Source organism: Ictidomys tridecemlineatus, chromosome 2, assembly GCF_052094955.1.
Source record: "Ictidomys tridecemlineatus isolate mIctTri1 chromosome 2, mIctTri1.hap1, whole genome shotgun sequence".
Taxonomy (NCBI): Eukaryota; Metazoa; Chordata; class Mammalia; order Rodentia; family Sciuridae; genus Ictidomys; species Ictidomys tridecemlineatus.
In genome coordinates this window covers 128994963-129012714 of record NC_135478.1, presented here as the reverse complement: position 1 = coordinate 129012714, position 17752 = coordinate 128994963, and the positions used below count along the sequence as shown (strand labels likewise).

The window sequence follows — 17752 nt, the reverse complement described above, 5'->3', positions numbered from 1 at the left end:
TATTCACTTTTGGGTGAGCCTTTAGAACTTAGAACTGATTCTTAGAAACTGACTTTCAGACTATCTTGGGTTCAGAAACAGCTGCAGGACTAAAGTGCAAGGCACTGTCCCCTGGTCATATCTTGTTCGCATGAGCCCAGGAACCCCAGAATATTCACATTACTTATTATTCCGAGCACTCCCACTCTCTGTGTTCTATGTATCATTTATATTTGTGCATCTCTAATAATTTGGTAAAACTGAAGCATTTGTCCAAAAATGAAGGATATTGAAAAATAAAATAAAAGCAAAGCAGTTGCCAGGTGTGGTACACTTAAACATGTCAAAGTGATTTCACACATGCCAGCTTGTTCCATGTTTCTATGAGAGAATATCAATGCCACTTACCAATGGATAATGCTCTTAGGATAAACTGCTTGCTCTAAGGAGATGAGGGCAGGACTGTTCTCATATGGCTGTATTCTAGTCACAGCCATTCCTGTGGCCAGACACATGGATACTTCTACAAAAGGACCACTCAGATGGGTGCACCACCCATGGAGTTGTAAGTTCCCATCATGCCGGGTTTCTGTTCTCACGACCAAAAGGCTCAGAGGTCACTCCAGGTAAACTGGGCTGACTGGGCCACACAAAATAACCACACAAGAGACACAAATACCTTTTTCATTGGGGTCGCTATGATTTTCCTCTGACCTTAAAGGTCTGCAGGAAGAGAGAGAGAGAGAGCATGCTCTGACCCCTTTTATTGAGGAGAAGCTATTCAAATGAGGCAAGGGGTCAGGTTTCAGGGGGCTGAGTCTATCTTCATGATGTCCACTGTCAGCAGGTTGACTGACATCTGGGTAGGCCACACACAAGGGCACAGTAAGAGAAGGAGACACACACAAGGCACTTCCATGGAAGACTCTATCCTAAACAGGGCAAGGGGTAATATTACAAAGGAACAGGTGAGCATAGTTTCACCCATAGGGCTGTAGCAAGATACACCCATGCACCAGACACCATTCCCCTCAAACCCAAGAAGGGTGGGGAGAGCTCTGCCACATTTCTGTGACTGAGTGCTCAGCACCCAACCCGGGAGTGTGACTCAGTCACATGCAAGGTTGGTCTCCCACACCATCATGGTGTTTGTATGCTATGAGTTAATATTGGGAGTAATTTTTTTTCTGATTAAACTAGTAAAACATGAATCTTTTAGAAAATTTGGAATAGATTAACCAATACCTATCAACTCTCATCAAGCAGAATATTTCTTATGGATCTTTTAGTGTGTAACTCACCTGCCTTGTTCTTTTCTCTCCATCAAGAAATACATGTGTGTCTTTATTTTTGTATTTTCTACAAATTATTTCTCATAAGGGTTCAAAACTGTCATCTGTGATTTCACTTAATTTCTGCCATTAAGTAACTTTCTTTTTGCTTTGAATACGGATTTTTGAACTGCTTTGCATGTCACAGAATTAGAATTCAGTTCTAAAGAAAACAATGCAACAATAAGTGTAAATGTTTTTGGGGGGGCTTTTGAAATCATATCAGAAAAAATTTTCATCTTTCTCACAGGGTCATTACCGCAAAGCAGAGGAGAGCTTGAAGGAGACGCTCCAGGAGTCACCCTGCTGTCTGTGACTAAGGAGCATGAGGGCCACAAGGTGGCTGTCCAAGACCTCACCCTCACCTTTCACAGAGGCCAAATCACTGCACTGCTGGGGACCAACGGTGCTGGGAAAACCACCATCATGTGCGTCCCAATTTGCTTTCCTTTGTTCTTACAAACACTAGTTTACCCATGACACCGAAGGTCTGATTTCTTTTACTCTTTTTCTTTTTTTTTTCTTTGTATTTTTTTAGTCCAGTTCAGAGTTCAGTGACACAGGAGAGAGTCAGAGCCTTCTCCCCAGAGTGGATCTATGTCACACAATTACCCAATTACATTTTAGATCTAGAATAGCTTCTGAGGAAGGATGGGATGCATGGAGGTTTTTTTTGTTTTTTTTTTTTTTTTTAACCAAGTCAATCTGTTAATGTTTTTATCAGATCATTATAATTATGTTCGAATTCTTTTTGACAAAATTATATGCACAAAGAATTTGATTTTGATCCCCATTTCGTCTCCTCTTTCCTTTCCTTTTCCCTCCCCTTTTTCTCCTTCCTCTACTGATCTTCCTTTCACTCCTTTATTTATTTTTGACTGGTACTTTACATATGTACACAAAGGTGAATATATATATATATATATATATATATATATATATATATAAACACGAGTCTGTCAGAATCGTTTTCATATTTCTTTCCCTTCCTTCTTCCCTCCTTCTAGTTCTCCTTCTACTTCACTGATCTTCCCGATAATCTCTGTGCTTTCTGACCCCCTCCCCAGCTTCCTTCTTTCCATTATTTTGTTCTGGCTTTCACCTGTGAGAGAAAACGTTCAACCCTTGATAGTCTACATCTGGTTTATTTCACTCAGTAAGATTTTCTCCATTTCCGGTGGATGGATTTTTTTTTTAAATATTTCTTCTTGTATTTCCTACAAATAATTTATTATATTTTACTTTAGTTTTGGAAAATCCTTTGATACTTTCTTTTTCTAGAGGGCAAGATAATTTTGCTTTTTTGAATAGTAGAACTATATTTGCAAATTTTTAAATCATTTTAATTATTTTTTTCCATATTCTGCTTCTTGTTTGCTTTTTTATTGAGATTTGGTTTTTGGCTTAGGGTCCAAGGGTCTACATTTGATTAAAGAATCCAATTATGTGACCCTGGAAAAGCAATAAATTCAAATAGTCATAGTTCTGAGCTGGCGGTAGAACAGGTGGTATGCTAAAGGTTATCCCCCTGAAATTATTGGATTTCTCTTAAAAACAAATCATATCCCTTTTGTCATTAAATATATAGGACGAAAGTATGAAGATAATACAAAGGATTTTGCCTCAAGCTTATTATGAAAGACAGAAAATTAATATATACAAGGCTTCAGAATCTATATATGGGCTGGTCACTGCCTACAATCCCAGGGACTCAGGAGGCCAAGGCAGGAGGACCACAAGTTCAAAAGCAGCCTCAGCAACTTATTGAGGCCCTAAACAACTTAGTGAGACCCTTTCTCAAAATAAAAAATAAAAAGGGCCATGAATGTGGCTTAATGGTTTAGTGGCTAAGCAACCTTGGGTTCAATCCATGTTGACAGGGGGGGAAAAGAAATCTCAGAAAAAAATTGGAATAGAACCAAAAAACTCTCTGAGACTTCTTTTAGTGCTTGCAAATTGGGGAAGCACAAGTTATATAGATAATTCCCAAAGCTAGCATTCTACATTCTGCATTTACTAATGTACAGTTCTGCCCAGGAAAGCTTGGTGTGCTTGTTTAACAGAATGATGAGAATTAAATTTGGAGTTCCCTGAAGATTCAAAGCTTGCTGACTAGGCTGCAGCTAGTGAACCTGGGAAGTGCATGTTCAGTCCTGTGCAGTGCTCCTGTCTTTACAGCAGGGCTTAATGAGAATCCAAGAGGCCCACTAATGAGCTCAGTCTTCACCATTAAAAACAAACCTCTTGGAGACTCCTACAGAATATGTATAGTTGGTTCCCCATGTCCATGGGCTCCTCACTCTCAGATTCAACCAATAGAAGGTCAAAAAATATTTGAGAGGGTGAGGGTTATAGCTCAGTGGTAGAGCGCTTGCCTAGCATATGTGAGGCACTGGGACCAATCCCCGACAACACATAAAAATAAAAACAAATAAAGGTATGGTGTCCATCTACAACTAAAAAAATTTTTTAAAAATTGAGAAAAAAAATGCCTCAGTACTGAATAGGTACAGACTTTTTGTTATTATTTCTTAAACAATATAATATGATGATTATTTATACACCATATACATTGTATAAGTATTAAAGTCATCTAGAGATGATTTAAATGATATGGGAGGGTTGCATAGGTTATTTTAAAACACTACATTTTGTGTTTTTTGGGGGGAGTGGAGTGGGGGGTTAACTAGGGATTTAACCCAGAGGTGCTTAAACACTGAGCCACATCCCCAGTCCTTTTATTTTATGTTGAGACAGGTTTTTGTTAAATTACTTTGGGCCTCACTCAGTTACTAAGGCTAGATTTGAACTTATGTTCCTCCTACCTCAGACTCCATTTTGTATAAGGCATTTGAGCATCTGAGGGTTTTAATATTCATGAGGAGTTGTGGAACCAACTTCTAAGGATACTGACTTCTCCTCTATAAGAGTAAAGTTGGATTTCCATCTGCAAGAATGGTCTGTGTTCACAGTGGGAACACAGACATTGGGAACACATGGGAACACAGACATTATCTTATGTCCCCATAAATTATTCTAGAATCTGTTACACATGGAATTGTGCCTGTTTTTTCTTTTTCTTTTCTTTTTTTTTTTTTTTCTTAGCCCATTCACGCCTGGTTGCAGTCTATCAGCAGCTTGGTCTTATGATTGATGGGTGGTATTCCATTGTATGGAGACTCCACAGTTTGGTCATGTTTTCATCTGTTGGTGATAATTGAGTCTGTTCCCAGTTTTTAGTGATTGTGAACAAAGCTGCTATGAATATTCATGTAAATACCTTCATATGGCCATGTTTTAATTTCTCTTGCATAAATACTTAGGAGTATATTTGATAGTCCTAATATAGGTGAATTCTTAACATTTTATAAATAAGGAAACAGTTGAAACAAGGAAGCAGAACTAGGCAATCCTCAGCTTGGTGAAGTCAGATAAGTGAGTATTGGGTAATGGATCACTCAACTCTTGTGGATTTGATAGGGACAAATAGTCTGGTGAAAGCAGGTGGAGGACTGGCCACAGGTTGGAAATCTAGGTTGACATTTCTGTTTGCTTATGCTCAGTTACGAGGAAAATATGTTATTTCTTTAGCTTGACTCCTTTATTATACAAATAAAGTTGGATTTTCCATCTGAAAGTCTGATACAACTTTAGTGCTCTATGATCACAGTGATCCATATGGGGGTATAGACATGATCATATGCTCACATTTCCAAGATTAATCAACCAATGTCCCCTGAACCTCCTTTTAACTGCAGATGTAGAAACTGTTGGTTCTTTATGGAATGCGCATTTCATCTGGGAGTTGATTGGATCATCAATGTTCAGAGTCTCAGCATCACTTTTATCCATGCTAATTTGTTTTCTCTGACAGATCCATGTTGACAGGGCTCTACCCTCCCACTTCTGGGGCCATCATCATCAATGGCAAGAATCTGCAGACAGACTTGTCCAGGGTCAGGATGGAGCTGGGGGTGTGTCCGCAGCAGGACGTCCTATTTGCCAATCTCACCGTCCGGGAACATCTCCTACTCTTTGCTTCCATAAAAGCACCAGGGTGGACCCAGAAGGAGCTACAGCAGCAAATCAACAAGTTAGTAAACAGTAGTCTCTTCACTCCTCCTGTCCTTGCCTAGTTCTGTAAGTGAAGAGTGTAGAAGGAGACACGTTAAAAAATCAGCTACGCCTGTGTTTATGGGAGGAAGACATTTAGCAAATGGTTCTCAACCATAGAATTAAGATATCCACGGATACTGGGAATATCAGGGAGGGCTTTCCAGGGAAGTCACTGCATTTGATCTGTTATGTCTTTGAAGTGGGGAAGAGCTGAGCAAATGTGGGAAAGTGTGGGTAAGCTGCTGGAGGAATTTTATGTGTCTGGAGCTAAGGGTTCCCAGGGGTGTCCTAAAATAAAAATAACACAGAAGCAAGCAGGAGAACTGGTTGTAAAGAACCGTGTTAGTCACAGCAAGGAGTTAGAACTGTATAGTGCACTTACAGGTGTTAAAAAGCAGGGGATTGTGCTTGGCTTCAGATCTGGAAGGTAGGTCTTGCTACACTATAGCAGATGCCACAGTACAGATGGAAGGAGCACTGACAGTACATCTGAGACCAGGCGCAAGAATGTAAATCGCACTGTCAGACTGAGGAGAATAACCTGGGTTGGAACAAAGGGGATTGTGAGGCATGGACTAAAAGATAGGGTTCTTAGGCAGCTATGACAGAGATCCAGGGAAGAGAAGGTGGTGGATTGAGTTGGTGGGAGAACATATGCTTTGCAGAAGTGAGCAGAAGAAATTTGAGGAAGGGGAATGCTGGTGGGATCCCTTAGCATGTCTCTGGAAGGAAGTGCTAAAATGACCTGTGCTGAGAGTGACCACATGTGTGGTCTCATAGTAGTGTCTCTTCCCTGCGAGGCAGGGAGGGCTGTCTTCAGTTTATACATGAGGAAACTGAAGCTCAGGGCGATCGGGCCATGCAGTTCATACAGGCAATGTGGGTATGACCAAGACTCTCGGATGCCAGGTGCATTCTGCTGCCTTTCCTTTGGGATGGTTTCTCGGCTGTAGCATGAGAGATGGGGGCCTCTGGAGAAGTGCCAGGCTAGGGAAAGGGTATTCTCCAGCACATTTCTGGTGGTGTTCCCTTGACTCAAAATGGATATTTCTTAGTAAGTTCCAGTGGTTTGGGAAATGAAGATGATTTGTTAGTGATTATAGAACAGCACTGGAAGGTGGCAAACTGTTTCTCCAGAAATACTTCGCTGTACTAGTTTTAACGTAACCACTTAACCGGTGCTTAACCACCGAGCCACATCCCTAGCCCTAGCCCTTTTTATATTTTTAAATTTTGAGATAGAGTCTTGCTAAATTGCTTAGGGCTTTTCCTCCTGCCTCAGCCTCCTGAGCCACTGGGATTACAGGTGTGTGCCACCATGTCTGGCCCTTTTCCCCTCTTAAAATTCACCTTGTTGGCACATGAGGAAGGCATTCTTACCGTACAGTGGGCTCGTTCATACCTATGATGTCTTCAGAAAGTGAGTACGAATAGTTATAGTGTAAATGACAATGCACTCTTGAATGTATAGGAAAAAATGTTCATTTTTTACTATGTAAGCCTGTCTTAAATTTGAGTATATACTTAATAAGAAATGACTAGACATTGTATGATCTACATATTACAAAATAACAAATTGGTTATGTACAACCAAATTTCTTATATTAAAAGTCACAGGTCACTTATTTTAATTTAAAATATTGTATCTACCCTGGGCTATAGTAAACTCTACAGTGTTCGTGATTGGCGGTTTAAATCATGCACCTAACAATGCTACATTGGCTTCATCTTATTTGGGTACCAGGCAACCTTAATGGTTATCAATGCACAGCATGTTACCTGGCAACAAAGCCAATTTTGCAAATGCAATCAGAATGAGATCATGTTCTAGGACAGTAGTTCTCAATTAGAGGGAGGGAAAACTGAAAACATTGGATTTAGAGCCAACATGCTCCTTATTAGTGTCCTGTAGCACCCCTTGTTTTCCATAATGTCTAGCTTAATTAAAATGTGAGCTCAAGAGAGTGGCATCCCTCGAAGAAGCTTTAGAGTGAACGTTTGTCAAGAGACACGTTGTTAATTTTTTTGGCCTTTATTTTGGCCTGGAGAAGATGAATAGTCAAGAGAGGAACATGTCGGGGTTTTGAATCAATGAGATGTTATATGGTTAATGTTACCCTTTAGAGTTCTGGCCTACTCCGTGGAACTCAGGTTGGAGGTAGTAACAAGATCAATGAGGGCATATGTGCAAGTAGAGCAAAGAGAGGACACAGTGTCACTGTGTCCAGAGCAGAGCCTGGATACACTGACACAGTCATGGACAGATGAGGAGGAACAAGTTAAAAAGGCAAGAGAAACCAAGAAAGAAGGAGGAAGACAAAAGAGTGGACCAGGCCCATTGAGGAGGAGGAAGATCAGTGCACCAGTGCTGTTGCAGTCCAATTACGAGGAAGACTGAGAAGTGACCTTTGGGCTAGCATGCAGACGTCTTTGGTAACCTCCAGAAAAGCGATGTCAGTAATGTGCTAGGGGTGAAAATCTTACTCAAGTAAATTAAAGAGAAAAGAGAAGGAGAAAATTGGGGAGAAAGTTGGTAACAATACAAAAGTTGGTAAAAATTTTCCCAGGAATTTTTCGGCAAAAGGGAGAAAATAAATGGGATGGTACCAGAATGGAAAATTGAAGTAAAAAAAAAAAGGATGCTTCAAAGACACAACTCACAGTAACATATCTGTACATTGCTGAGAGTGGTTCAGCAGAGAATGGGTGATTTGGATGCACTAGAGGCTTGGTGAATATAGAGGACAGGGAAAGGGTCCTAGAAGAAGAGCTGGCAGTTGGCTCTCCTGCAAGCACAGTTGGTTCAGGTAAGTTAGCAGGAGGTAAAGGGAACCTGTATTTAGCTTCAACATTTTTCAGGGTTAAGGGTGCATGCAAAGAAGTTATTATATTGATGGCCATGGACTTAGAAACTTGGAAGTGAGGGGAGGAAGGACCTTAAATGAAGAGGAAAAATGAAAAATTGATTTTTGGTGGAGTAAGTCATTGCTGAGTAGAGAGAGGGGTTTTAAATATACATGTGATCAGAAAAGAATTCACAGAATTGAGACACTGGAGGAACTATGGTAGCTGGAAAGACAAGGTCTAGGGTCTACCTTGGTCGTGAGTCATTGGGACTGGTGAAGGTGAATGGAGAATGCTCTTCACTAGATTGAAAGTTCCCACAATGCGTGGGGCTTTACTATTACCTTTCTCATATTTTACTATACTTTCTTATATTTCTTCACATATATTTTTTAAAACTATAAATAAGATTCAATTCGTTTCTCTAGCCAAGTAGATGGCAGGCACCACACATTGGGGGGGTTTAGTAAACGTTTGCTGAATAAATGAATGGATGCCTGAAGTGAAACCTCTGAAACAGGGTCTCTAGTAGATAATATGAGAGAAAGTCCTTTCCTTATTTTCCTACTGTTTAGCAATATTCTCAATTAGAGAGTTTTCATGTTGTTTTGAGAAGAAATTTGAAATTTCAATTAGCAAAATAAGGGAAAGAAGGCAATGGGGGAGGGGATCAGATATCATTAAGATATAGTGAAGATCAGTGGAATCCATGTAAGAGAATGAGAGGGAGGAAGGAAGGGAAAGGGGAGGATAAATGGAATGAATATAATAAAATCACATTATATTAATATAAATAAATAAATAAATAAATAAATTTGCAGGAAGTATTTGCTTCTTTTTGGTATGTGTCTGATCAATAATTTAAAAAAAATACTAGCCACTCTATGACCTTGGATTTTTTAAGAAAAATTATCAAGTAAAAATATGACCAATGTTTGCAGATTGTTTTCTGCTTGTGTTAATCAGCTTTTCATTGCTGTAGCTAAAGTATCTGACAAGAACAACTTAAAAGAGAAAATATTTATTTTGGCTTATAATTTCAGAGGCCTCAGTACATGGTAGAGCCACTGAATGGTTCTGGGCCCAGAACAATGCAGTTGGTCAACCAATTGTGAAGCAGAACATCATGGCGGAAGGGCATGGCAGTGGGAAAGGAGGACAAAACAGAGAAAGGAAACAGGGAAAGATATACTTCCCAAGGCAATGCTACTAGTGACCTACCTCCTCTAGCCACACCCTACTTGCCTTTAGTTACCCCCTGTTAATCCATTCAAATCATTAATCCACCAGATGATTAATCTGATGAGATTACAACCCTTACTATCCAGTCATGTCCTAACTCCCCCCACCCCCTTGAACCTTGCTGTTTTGGGGACCATGCTTTCAACACATGAACTTTCTTGAGGACATTGCAGATCCAAACCATAATATTTCTCTAATCTTTACATTTGATCAAAGTAGCTGAACCACAATCAGAAACCAATGAAATAGAAATGGCTCCTGAGGCAATGTTTAGTCTCTCCAGACAATACCTTGTGACTTAAAGTCCTAGGAATGTATCCTTTCCTGGAGAACAAGTCAAGTCCTAGACCTCCGTTGATATTAATGGGTATACCATGGGTACAAATTAAGTCATCAGGCTCCATACTTTGTTCTGGGAAAATAAGCATAATATCTTTGGGAAAGGACTATAGTCCATATCAAGAGTGGGATCATTAACAGCTATGTCTGATGGGTGTCACAGTGACCCAGTGGATGCCAGTAGGCTATAATGGCTCAGTCTGGCTTTAGATTGCTAGGTTTAAATCCAGCTCTGACATTTGCTTAGAAATCTTTTTGCAATATATACACTCTCTACCTTTGGTTTCCCAAATATTATATGGTTTCAACAATAGAACCTTTGGAAAGTTGTGTGGAATATATTTATTTATATGCACAAAGCAGTTAAAACAAAACCTGGCATAGAATGCATGTGTAATAAATGTTAATTATGATTAACCAGGATAAGTGCTAAAAGTTTTTTAACATTTAAAAAGTTATAATTTTATAAATTGAATAAATGACATTCTTCAAACCCATGATTAAATTCTACTACACTTTGATGTGAATAGAAACTTGTACTTCAAGCTGGACTTCTCAAGACCAATAACTCACAGTCTCTTGTGGGTTACCCATAGCACTGTGTTTCTTCTCCTTGTGTTCTAGTTGGGTATGTATATATGATGTCTTCATAGGATGCTGATCTCGTAGAGAAGGAATTATGCTTTGTTGCTGCCCCTATCCTCAAATATACATCATAAACACCCAGCACCTATAGATAGCATTGAGCAATCTTGAAAGAATTTATAAAATGCACACAAATAAAATAGACTCATACTTATTCTCTCTACCTCATTGTTACTGTCTATTACTCTTGGTTTTACCAATTAAGAAAAAAATGATGAGTAATTTTGACCATAAAATATTTTAATATGTTAAAGTTCAAAATGTATTGGAAAAGCAGATTTCCATCAAAAACAAGCAAATTCACAGAGTAAAACAGACTGATGCTAGCCAGTTGCCTAAGGGATAAGAGAAAGCAAACCTCAGCCTGTTTGGAAACATTCCATTACAGAAGCACAGTGCCATCACTTAACACCTTGCCTGGCACCTGTGCAGGGAATGTGCTGTGACAGACCCACAGGTAGAGGTTAGAGTGTCTCAGAGTCAAAACCACTTCTGAATCACAAGGCCAAGAATAATGAGAAGGTGGGATTTTGGCCTGTTTGGGGTGTAAAGTGAGGCAGCACTGCAGGTCTGCCTATACAAAAAGGTAGTATAGACATTCTGAGCTGTGTCAATAAAAAAAAAAGAGGGGTGGTTTAATGTAGAAATATAATGAGAACATGCGTGTTCAAGAGTATTTGATAATGTATTGATATATTTTCTTGTCTGTCTTCTCTACTGACTGATCTCTGATTACTGGGTCCAAACTGAGCTTGGGAGAGTCACATCGACTGCTGTATTGGAATCACCCAGATGGGAACATGTTGGTAGACTATAGGGTCCAGCAGTTTCCTGCTGAAACTGAACCATTCATCTTCCTGTTTCTAACTTGGATGTTGTCAACAGTGGGTAACACAGAAAGCAGGTGCATATGTTACTGCCAAAAGTTTAGGTTGAGATTTAACCAGCAGAAAGTACACTCTGAACTTGAACTAAATATAAAATGCATAGACTGAAAACTAGACACTAAGAAGCTGGCTACAGCTCTTTCTGTGTTAGGATAGAAAATATATAAATAATAAAGCAGACATGAAAAATTTACTTAGTCATCAGGCAAGCAAGTTCTTGGGACTCACTCAGTGCTTTGCTTAGTATTCTGGAAGGTTTCCAAACCCGACTCTTGCTGAATCTCAAGATTATGTGGAACCTCTGTGATTCTACAGCGCCTGTGTAGTCTGACAGTCTCCCTGAGTTCAGAGAGGCCCTTCAGTTGTTGGCTATCAGGAAGTGATAAGAAGCCCTGAAGCTTAGGGTATCAGACCCACTTGGTTTGAATGTCCAGGGGAAGGTTTCAGGGAGGCATGATTTAAGCTGGGTCTTGAACAAGGAGTGAGACTTCAAACAGGTGATGAGGTAGGAGTAGGTTTCTTCCTGTGGACTTAACAGAGTATAATGATGGTAAGGAGTGGCAGTTATTTGTGAGAAAAGATGGTGGAGCCATAGACATGGAGGATGAAGCTTCACACAGGGAAGTCTTTGGGATAGGTATCTGAAATTTTCTGGAACTCTCAAGAATGAAAAATCCCTGAGAGAATAAGAGGCTTATTTTTATATTAATGGAAATTGAGGATTTATATTTTGTAAGTGGCTTGTCCTTGGGACTTCCTAATTATTTAGGAAATCAGGGAGATACAATTTGAGTACCTAGTGGTCCAGAGAGTTAAAGGCCTTGTCAAGTGAGCTCTGGAGCTCTTCTTCTTCTGACCACACTGATGCTTCAACCATTCGACCATATTGAGGGAATGTTGGTCTTCCCTTGGCAGGATGTCTGAATGAAATGGAGAGGCTTCTCCAGGGAGGAGATAAAGTATTTTATAGTCACCTTACTTGGCAGTCACTGTTGACCAGCATCACAGATAACAAAGGGGTGTGGTGTCATCCGCCCACGTGGAAGGACAATGCTACTCTGTAAAGACTCCTATGCACATGTATCATCCAAGCCTTTTTGATGTACCTGTGTTTTATAAATATCTCAGTCACCATAGTCCTCATAGGTGGAGTGGAATTCAGAGCAAAGCTTTCAAGTGTTGGAGAGAAGAGTGAAGCCTTTCTTCTTATTTCAGAACTCTCAAGGATGTGGGGCTAATTCAGCATCAGCACAAACAAACCCAAACTCTCTCTGGAGGCCTGAAGAGGAAGCTCTCGATTGGCATTGCTTTCATGGGCACATCGAGGACAGTGGTTCTGGATGAACCTACAAGTGGGGTGGACCCTTGCTCCCGGCGCAGCCTTTGGGACATTCTGCTCAAGTATCGGGAAGGTAAGATCTGGGCCTTGTTCCACTTTGTCTCCCCACAATGTTGTGGCACAGAGAAAGAATAGCTATTATATGTGAGAATCAAGTCACTGCACAATAACAATGTATCTTTTTTGGGGGGGGTAGGTACTGAGGAGTGAACCCAGGAGTACTGAATCACTGAGCCATATCCCCAGCCCTTTTAAAATATTTTATTTAGAGACAGGGTCTTGCCCGAGTTGCTTAGGGCCTTGCTAAGTTGCTGAGGCTGGCTTTGAACTTGCAATCCTATTGCCTCAGCCTCTGGAGCTGCTGAGATTACAGGTGTGCACCACCATGCCCAGCCACAATAAGGATGTCTTATTCTTTCTGGAACAAATAAAATCTTCAGATGATTTTAAGATATGTTTGATCATAGCTCTGTAGTACTCAGAATGCTTACTTTGTAATTTGTCCTCTCCTCAGTATTAGCAATGCAACTTGCAATGAGCGTTATCATACATGATTTTAGTTGAAATTGTCTTTATCCATATTGTGTTTCACTGTGGATGCACGGGTGATTAAAGAAGACATTAAAGATCATCTAGGATCAACTGTCCTTGTCACGACCCCCTTGCCCGCAAGGAAGACGCGACTCAGGAATCTTCTTTCAGCAGTTTATTCAGGCCCTTGATATTCTTCTAATAATTCTTCTAATCCCCGGAATAATAATTGGATGCCCCTCCCAGCCTTAATAAAGCACCTCGAACCCCAATGCGAAGCTGCCACGTGGACCCTTCTCACAGGGTGCTAGAGAACGACACGCCAACTTTCACTGATAAGGAGTTGACAATACGCCAACTCTCTCTGATATGGAGTTGTCCTTCACAGACCACAGCGGAGCCAGCGCCATCATGTAATGGCGACCACAGTCCGCAGGAACGGCTCACCACAGTCCTGTGTGGGTCTTCTGAGGCTGTGGAAAATACCTGAGATGATCTATACAAGGGGCAAAGATTTATCTGGCCTTATGGTTTCAGAGGTTTCTGTCCATGGTTGGTTGGCTCTATTTCTTTGGGCCTATTGTAGTACAGTTCCTCATGGTGGGAGCATGTAGTGAAGCAAGATGTTTTACCATGTGGCTAAAAAGCAATGAGGGAGACTGAAGGGACCAGGGCCCTGACATCCCCTTCAGGATAATGTTCCCAGGGACCCAACTTCCTTCCACCAGGTGCTATCTCCCACAGATTTTACCACCTCCCAATAATGGCACAGACTGGGGACCAAGACTTTAACACATGGGCCTTTGGGGGACATTTAAGATACAAACCTTAGCACTTGCTTTTCTTTCTTTTTTAAAAAAATGTTATTAGTTATTCATAGACCTTCATTTATTTATTTGTTTATATGTGGTGCTAAGAATCGAACCCAGTGCCTCACACATGCCAGGCAAGTGCTCTACCACTGAGCCACAACTCCAGCCCCACACCTTCTTTTCTCAGATGAGGAAACTGAGGTATGGAGAGTTGGGCATGTGAAGGGCTCACAAATAGGGAGAAAATTCACTGCATGAAAGGGGAAACTCATGTTACTGACTTAGAGGGTCCATGTTTCTCATCTCCATTATTTCTTATTTTCAGTGGAGAGCTTTGGATGGGTAGTTACTAATGTCCAACTTCTGGTTCTTTGTGTAGCCCTGACATCTCAGAAGCATTGCTACAATATTTTGTATAGAAACATTCTTGTTTGGAAAGAAACGTGGGCAATAGTGAAACATATCTTGGTGCTGGTGAATAAGTTTAGAAGCTTCAGAAGCAAGATTAATACATGATCTTACACACTGTCTTTTTAAATTTTTGCTTTTGTTTTTATGAGCACAATGTCTTTCTCAGTCTTGGCCTGAATCCTGGGGGATTGGTTACTGAAGGAAAATAAAAGCAATGATAAGAAAGGACCTTTCTTTTTTTTTCCTTTTTTTCTTGTTTTTTTAACCATCCAGAACCAAAGAGGCTCAGAATATTGAATTCTGTCTTAGAATAGAGGCTCCAGTCTATCACTTAAGGCCTGCCATAGGGTGAGATGAGAAGGGAGAAGGGTAATTCAAATGGGGCATAAAGGAATTATCCTGTTCCTGTCCCACAATTTTAGGGGAAATTTAGAAAGAGAGGACAGAGAAGGGATCAGGGATAACAAGCAAACAAATGTGCCCCCCCCCCCGATTCTAGGCTTGGGCTTGGGCTTGGGCTTGGGCTTGGGCTGGACAATTCATGAAAAAGTGTGCTCCACGTGGCTCCTCAATCTGGGTGAAGCCACATCAAAGTTCATGAGACTGAGTGGAATGCTGGGACCCAGGGGGTATTCTCACACCCATGGGCTTCCATACTGAGGAGAGCTTGCTAAAGATGCTTCCATGGAAGAGTGGTGTAGGGGGTAGACTTGAAGCTGGCTGGCTGGAAGTCTGGGTTAGATTTAGGGATGTGAAGCCAGTAGGATCTAGTCAAGGTGGAAAGAGTCCGGGAGCACTCTGTACTTTGAGACCCGACCCTTTTGGGTTGCTGCTCAACCCACAGACACTAAGACAGGGAAGGGGACAGCAACAGGTGGTCTCCCAGAGACCAGAGGAGGCTGACCACATTGCATGCAAAGATCCCAATCCTTTGCAAAGGCTTCTTGTTCCATTTGCCCTAATGGGCTTTGGGGATAAATGTAAAGGGCAGAAATGAGGAAATGTGAACTTTTTGTGCAAGTCACAGAATGTCACTTAGAGAAACTGATTACATTTTGAGATGACTCTAATTTAGATTGGTAATAACAATTTCCCTTTCACTGTAAGTGTGGACTGATACATAAGAAGGATGAGAGATAGACAAGAAGATTACACTGCCTCTGCACTGTAACTTGTTGTGTGAATGAAATACCAAAAGCCCACTACTCTTGTTTATTTTAAAAATCAGAGATGGATGCTTAAAGGTCTAGCTGACAGAACATTTTAGTAGTGAACAGAAAGGTTACTTTAGACAGAAAACCAGATACAGTGTAAGTCTAAAAGACAGATTTCTTCAAATTCTTTTGTTATAAATTAGATATTATTTTCTCACTTTTTTTTTCTTTTGTCTTTGGAAGACTTCTTTGGAATTGTCCTTGTATTGATTGAAGTGCAAAACCAATAGGGTCTAAGATTAGTTAGTTAGGTTGATTAGTTAGGCAGTTACTGATAGAAAAATACATTTTCAAAAATCAAAATGTATAACCATTTCTAGAAACAGCCCCAAACCTTCAGGTAACTGATAAGAGCTCTGAGATTGATCCAACACTGCACAAAAATGAATGGTACCTGCTGAGTAGGAAGAGATTCTTCCATCAGAACACCAGTACACTGGGAGCTCAATCTATGGGGAATTTCACGTGTGTATTTCCTACTTAGTCGAGAACAATGTGAACTCCTGATCAGCCCTGGTGCCATTGCTTTTGTGCTTCTCATATAAAGATCCATTAAGAAGCAAAGGATACCAGAACAGATTGGCATATCACAACTAAATCCTTGTACTGGATTTGATACTTGGTCCTTATATGCTATATGATCCTGGAAAAAATGGTCAGATTCCTCTGAGCTTCAGTTATCTAATTTGCAAATTGAGACAATTATATCATCACATAGGATTTTGCAAGAAGTAAATGTGCAATATGTAAAAGTGCATAACTCAGTACCTACTATGTGGGTACTGGATCCATGACAGGCTGTCATTGTTATTATTAAAATAGATGATAGAAAGTAAATGTGGGAATTACAGGTTTTGGAAGAAAAGAGGTAGAGTATGTCATCTAAATTAGGGAGAGAAACAATGAAAGAGTCTCTTGGGGGAAAAACAGAGTATTAATATTGTCCTTTGAGATTTAGGGTTTTTCTCAACTTGTCCTAACAGCAGTAAGGGACCATCATGGCTCAAACATCTGTGACTGTTTTAAGTTTATTGAAAATTTATCTGTTATTTATTTACAATCCCAGCTTTACTAAGGTATATATGACAATGCAGATTGTATGCTTTTGTTGTATACAGCATAATGTTTTCATAAATGCATATATCATGAAGTAATTATGTCAAGCTAATTAACAGGTCTGTTGCCTCATAAACTTTTAGTGTGTGTGTGTGTGTGTGTGTGTGTGTGTGTGTTGAGAACATTTAAGTTCTAATTTCATGTATACAATGCATTATTATTAACCATAGTCATCATGCTGTGCAATAGATCTCCAGAATTCATTCATCTTGCATAATTGAAACTTTATACCTTTAGTCAAATCTTCCTGTTCCTCTTTCCATCTCTTCAGCCCCTAGCAACCACCATTCTACTTTCTCTTTCTCATTTGGAAATTTAGATTCCAGTGGACTTCTATTTTTAGACTACCTCATTGTATGGGGATATATCTGAACTGCATGATACCTATAATCAAAGAAACTAACCTGCCTCTGATCCCAGGCCAGGAGTTGAGCACATTTTCTTAGCATCAAAGGACTTAGGGGCAAAGAAATGGTCCCTGGTCTTTAGAACACATCTATAGCAAGAGCTAGTCCCCATGGGCCCTCCTCCCTGCTGTTCTTGGGTCTATATTTCGTGCTTTCTTTAAAGATGGATTTTATAAAATGAATTAGAGGCATAGTCTTTTAATCCTTCCTCTCTATTGAAAAATATAAAATCAAATAGGGTTAAAAACATCTTCAGCCTTATCTCTTTGAAAGTTTGTTTTTGCAATCAGAATCAATCAATACATTTGTTCTACTTGATAGAACAGTTCGATGGGGCTCAATGTAAGCCAATGAGGGAAGTAGAAACTAAAAGTCAGAACAGCTTCTCTTTATGTTATTGAAATAAACTTTACCTTTAGCTTCCCTGGTCTCTGCTCTTCTGAGGAAAGCTGGTGCCTTTTTCTCCCAAGGAAAGATAGTAAGATTTTACAAGATGCTAGAACTCATGGAGGATACATGTGAGCTAAACATTGAAACAG

The 17752-nt window shown here is 40.1% G+C and overlaps 1 protein-coding gene across 1 annotated transcript in view; it reads left to right on the top strand.

Annotated features, from left to right (window-relative positions):
* Abca13 (ATP binding cassette subfamily A member 13) overlaps positions 1 to 17752 on the top strand; it is a 422085-nt gene that overhangs the window by 193577 nt on the left and 210756 nt on the right. The window contains exons 37-39 of the mRNA XM_078039756.1: positions 1561 to 1738; positions 5185 to 5403; positions 12599 to 12795. Of these exons, the coding sequence (XP_077895882.1) occupies positions 1561 to 1738; positions 5185 to 5403; positions 12599 to 12795 (594 nt within the window). The remainder of the gene's footprint in view (positions 1 to 1560; positions 1739 to 5184; positions 5404 to 12598; positions 12796 to 17752) is intronic.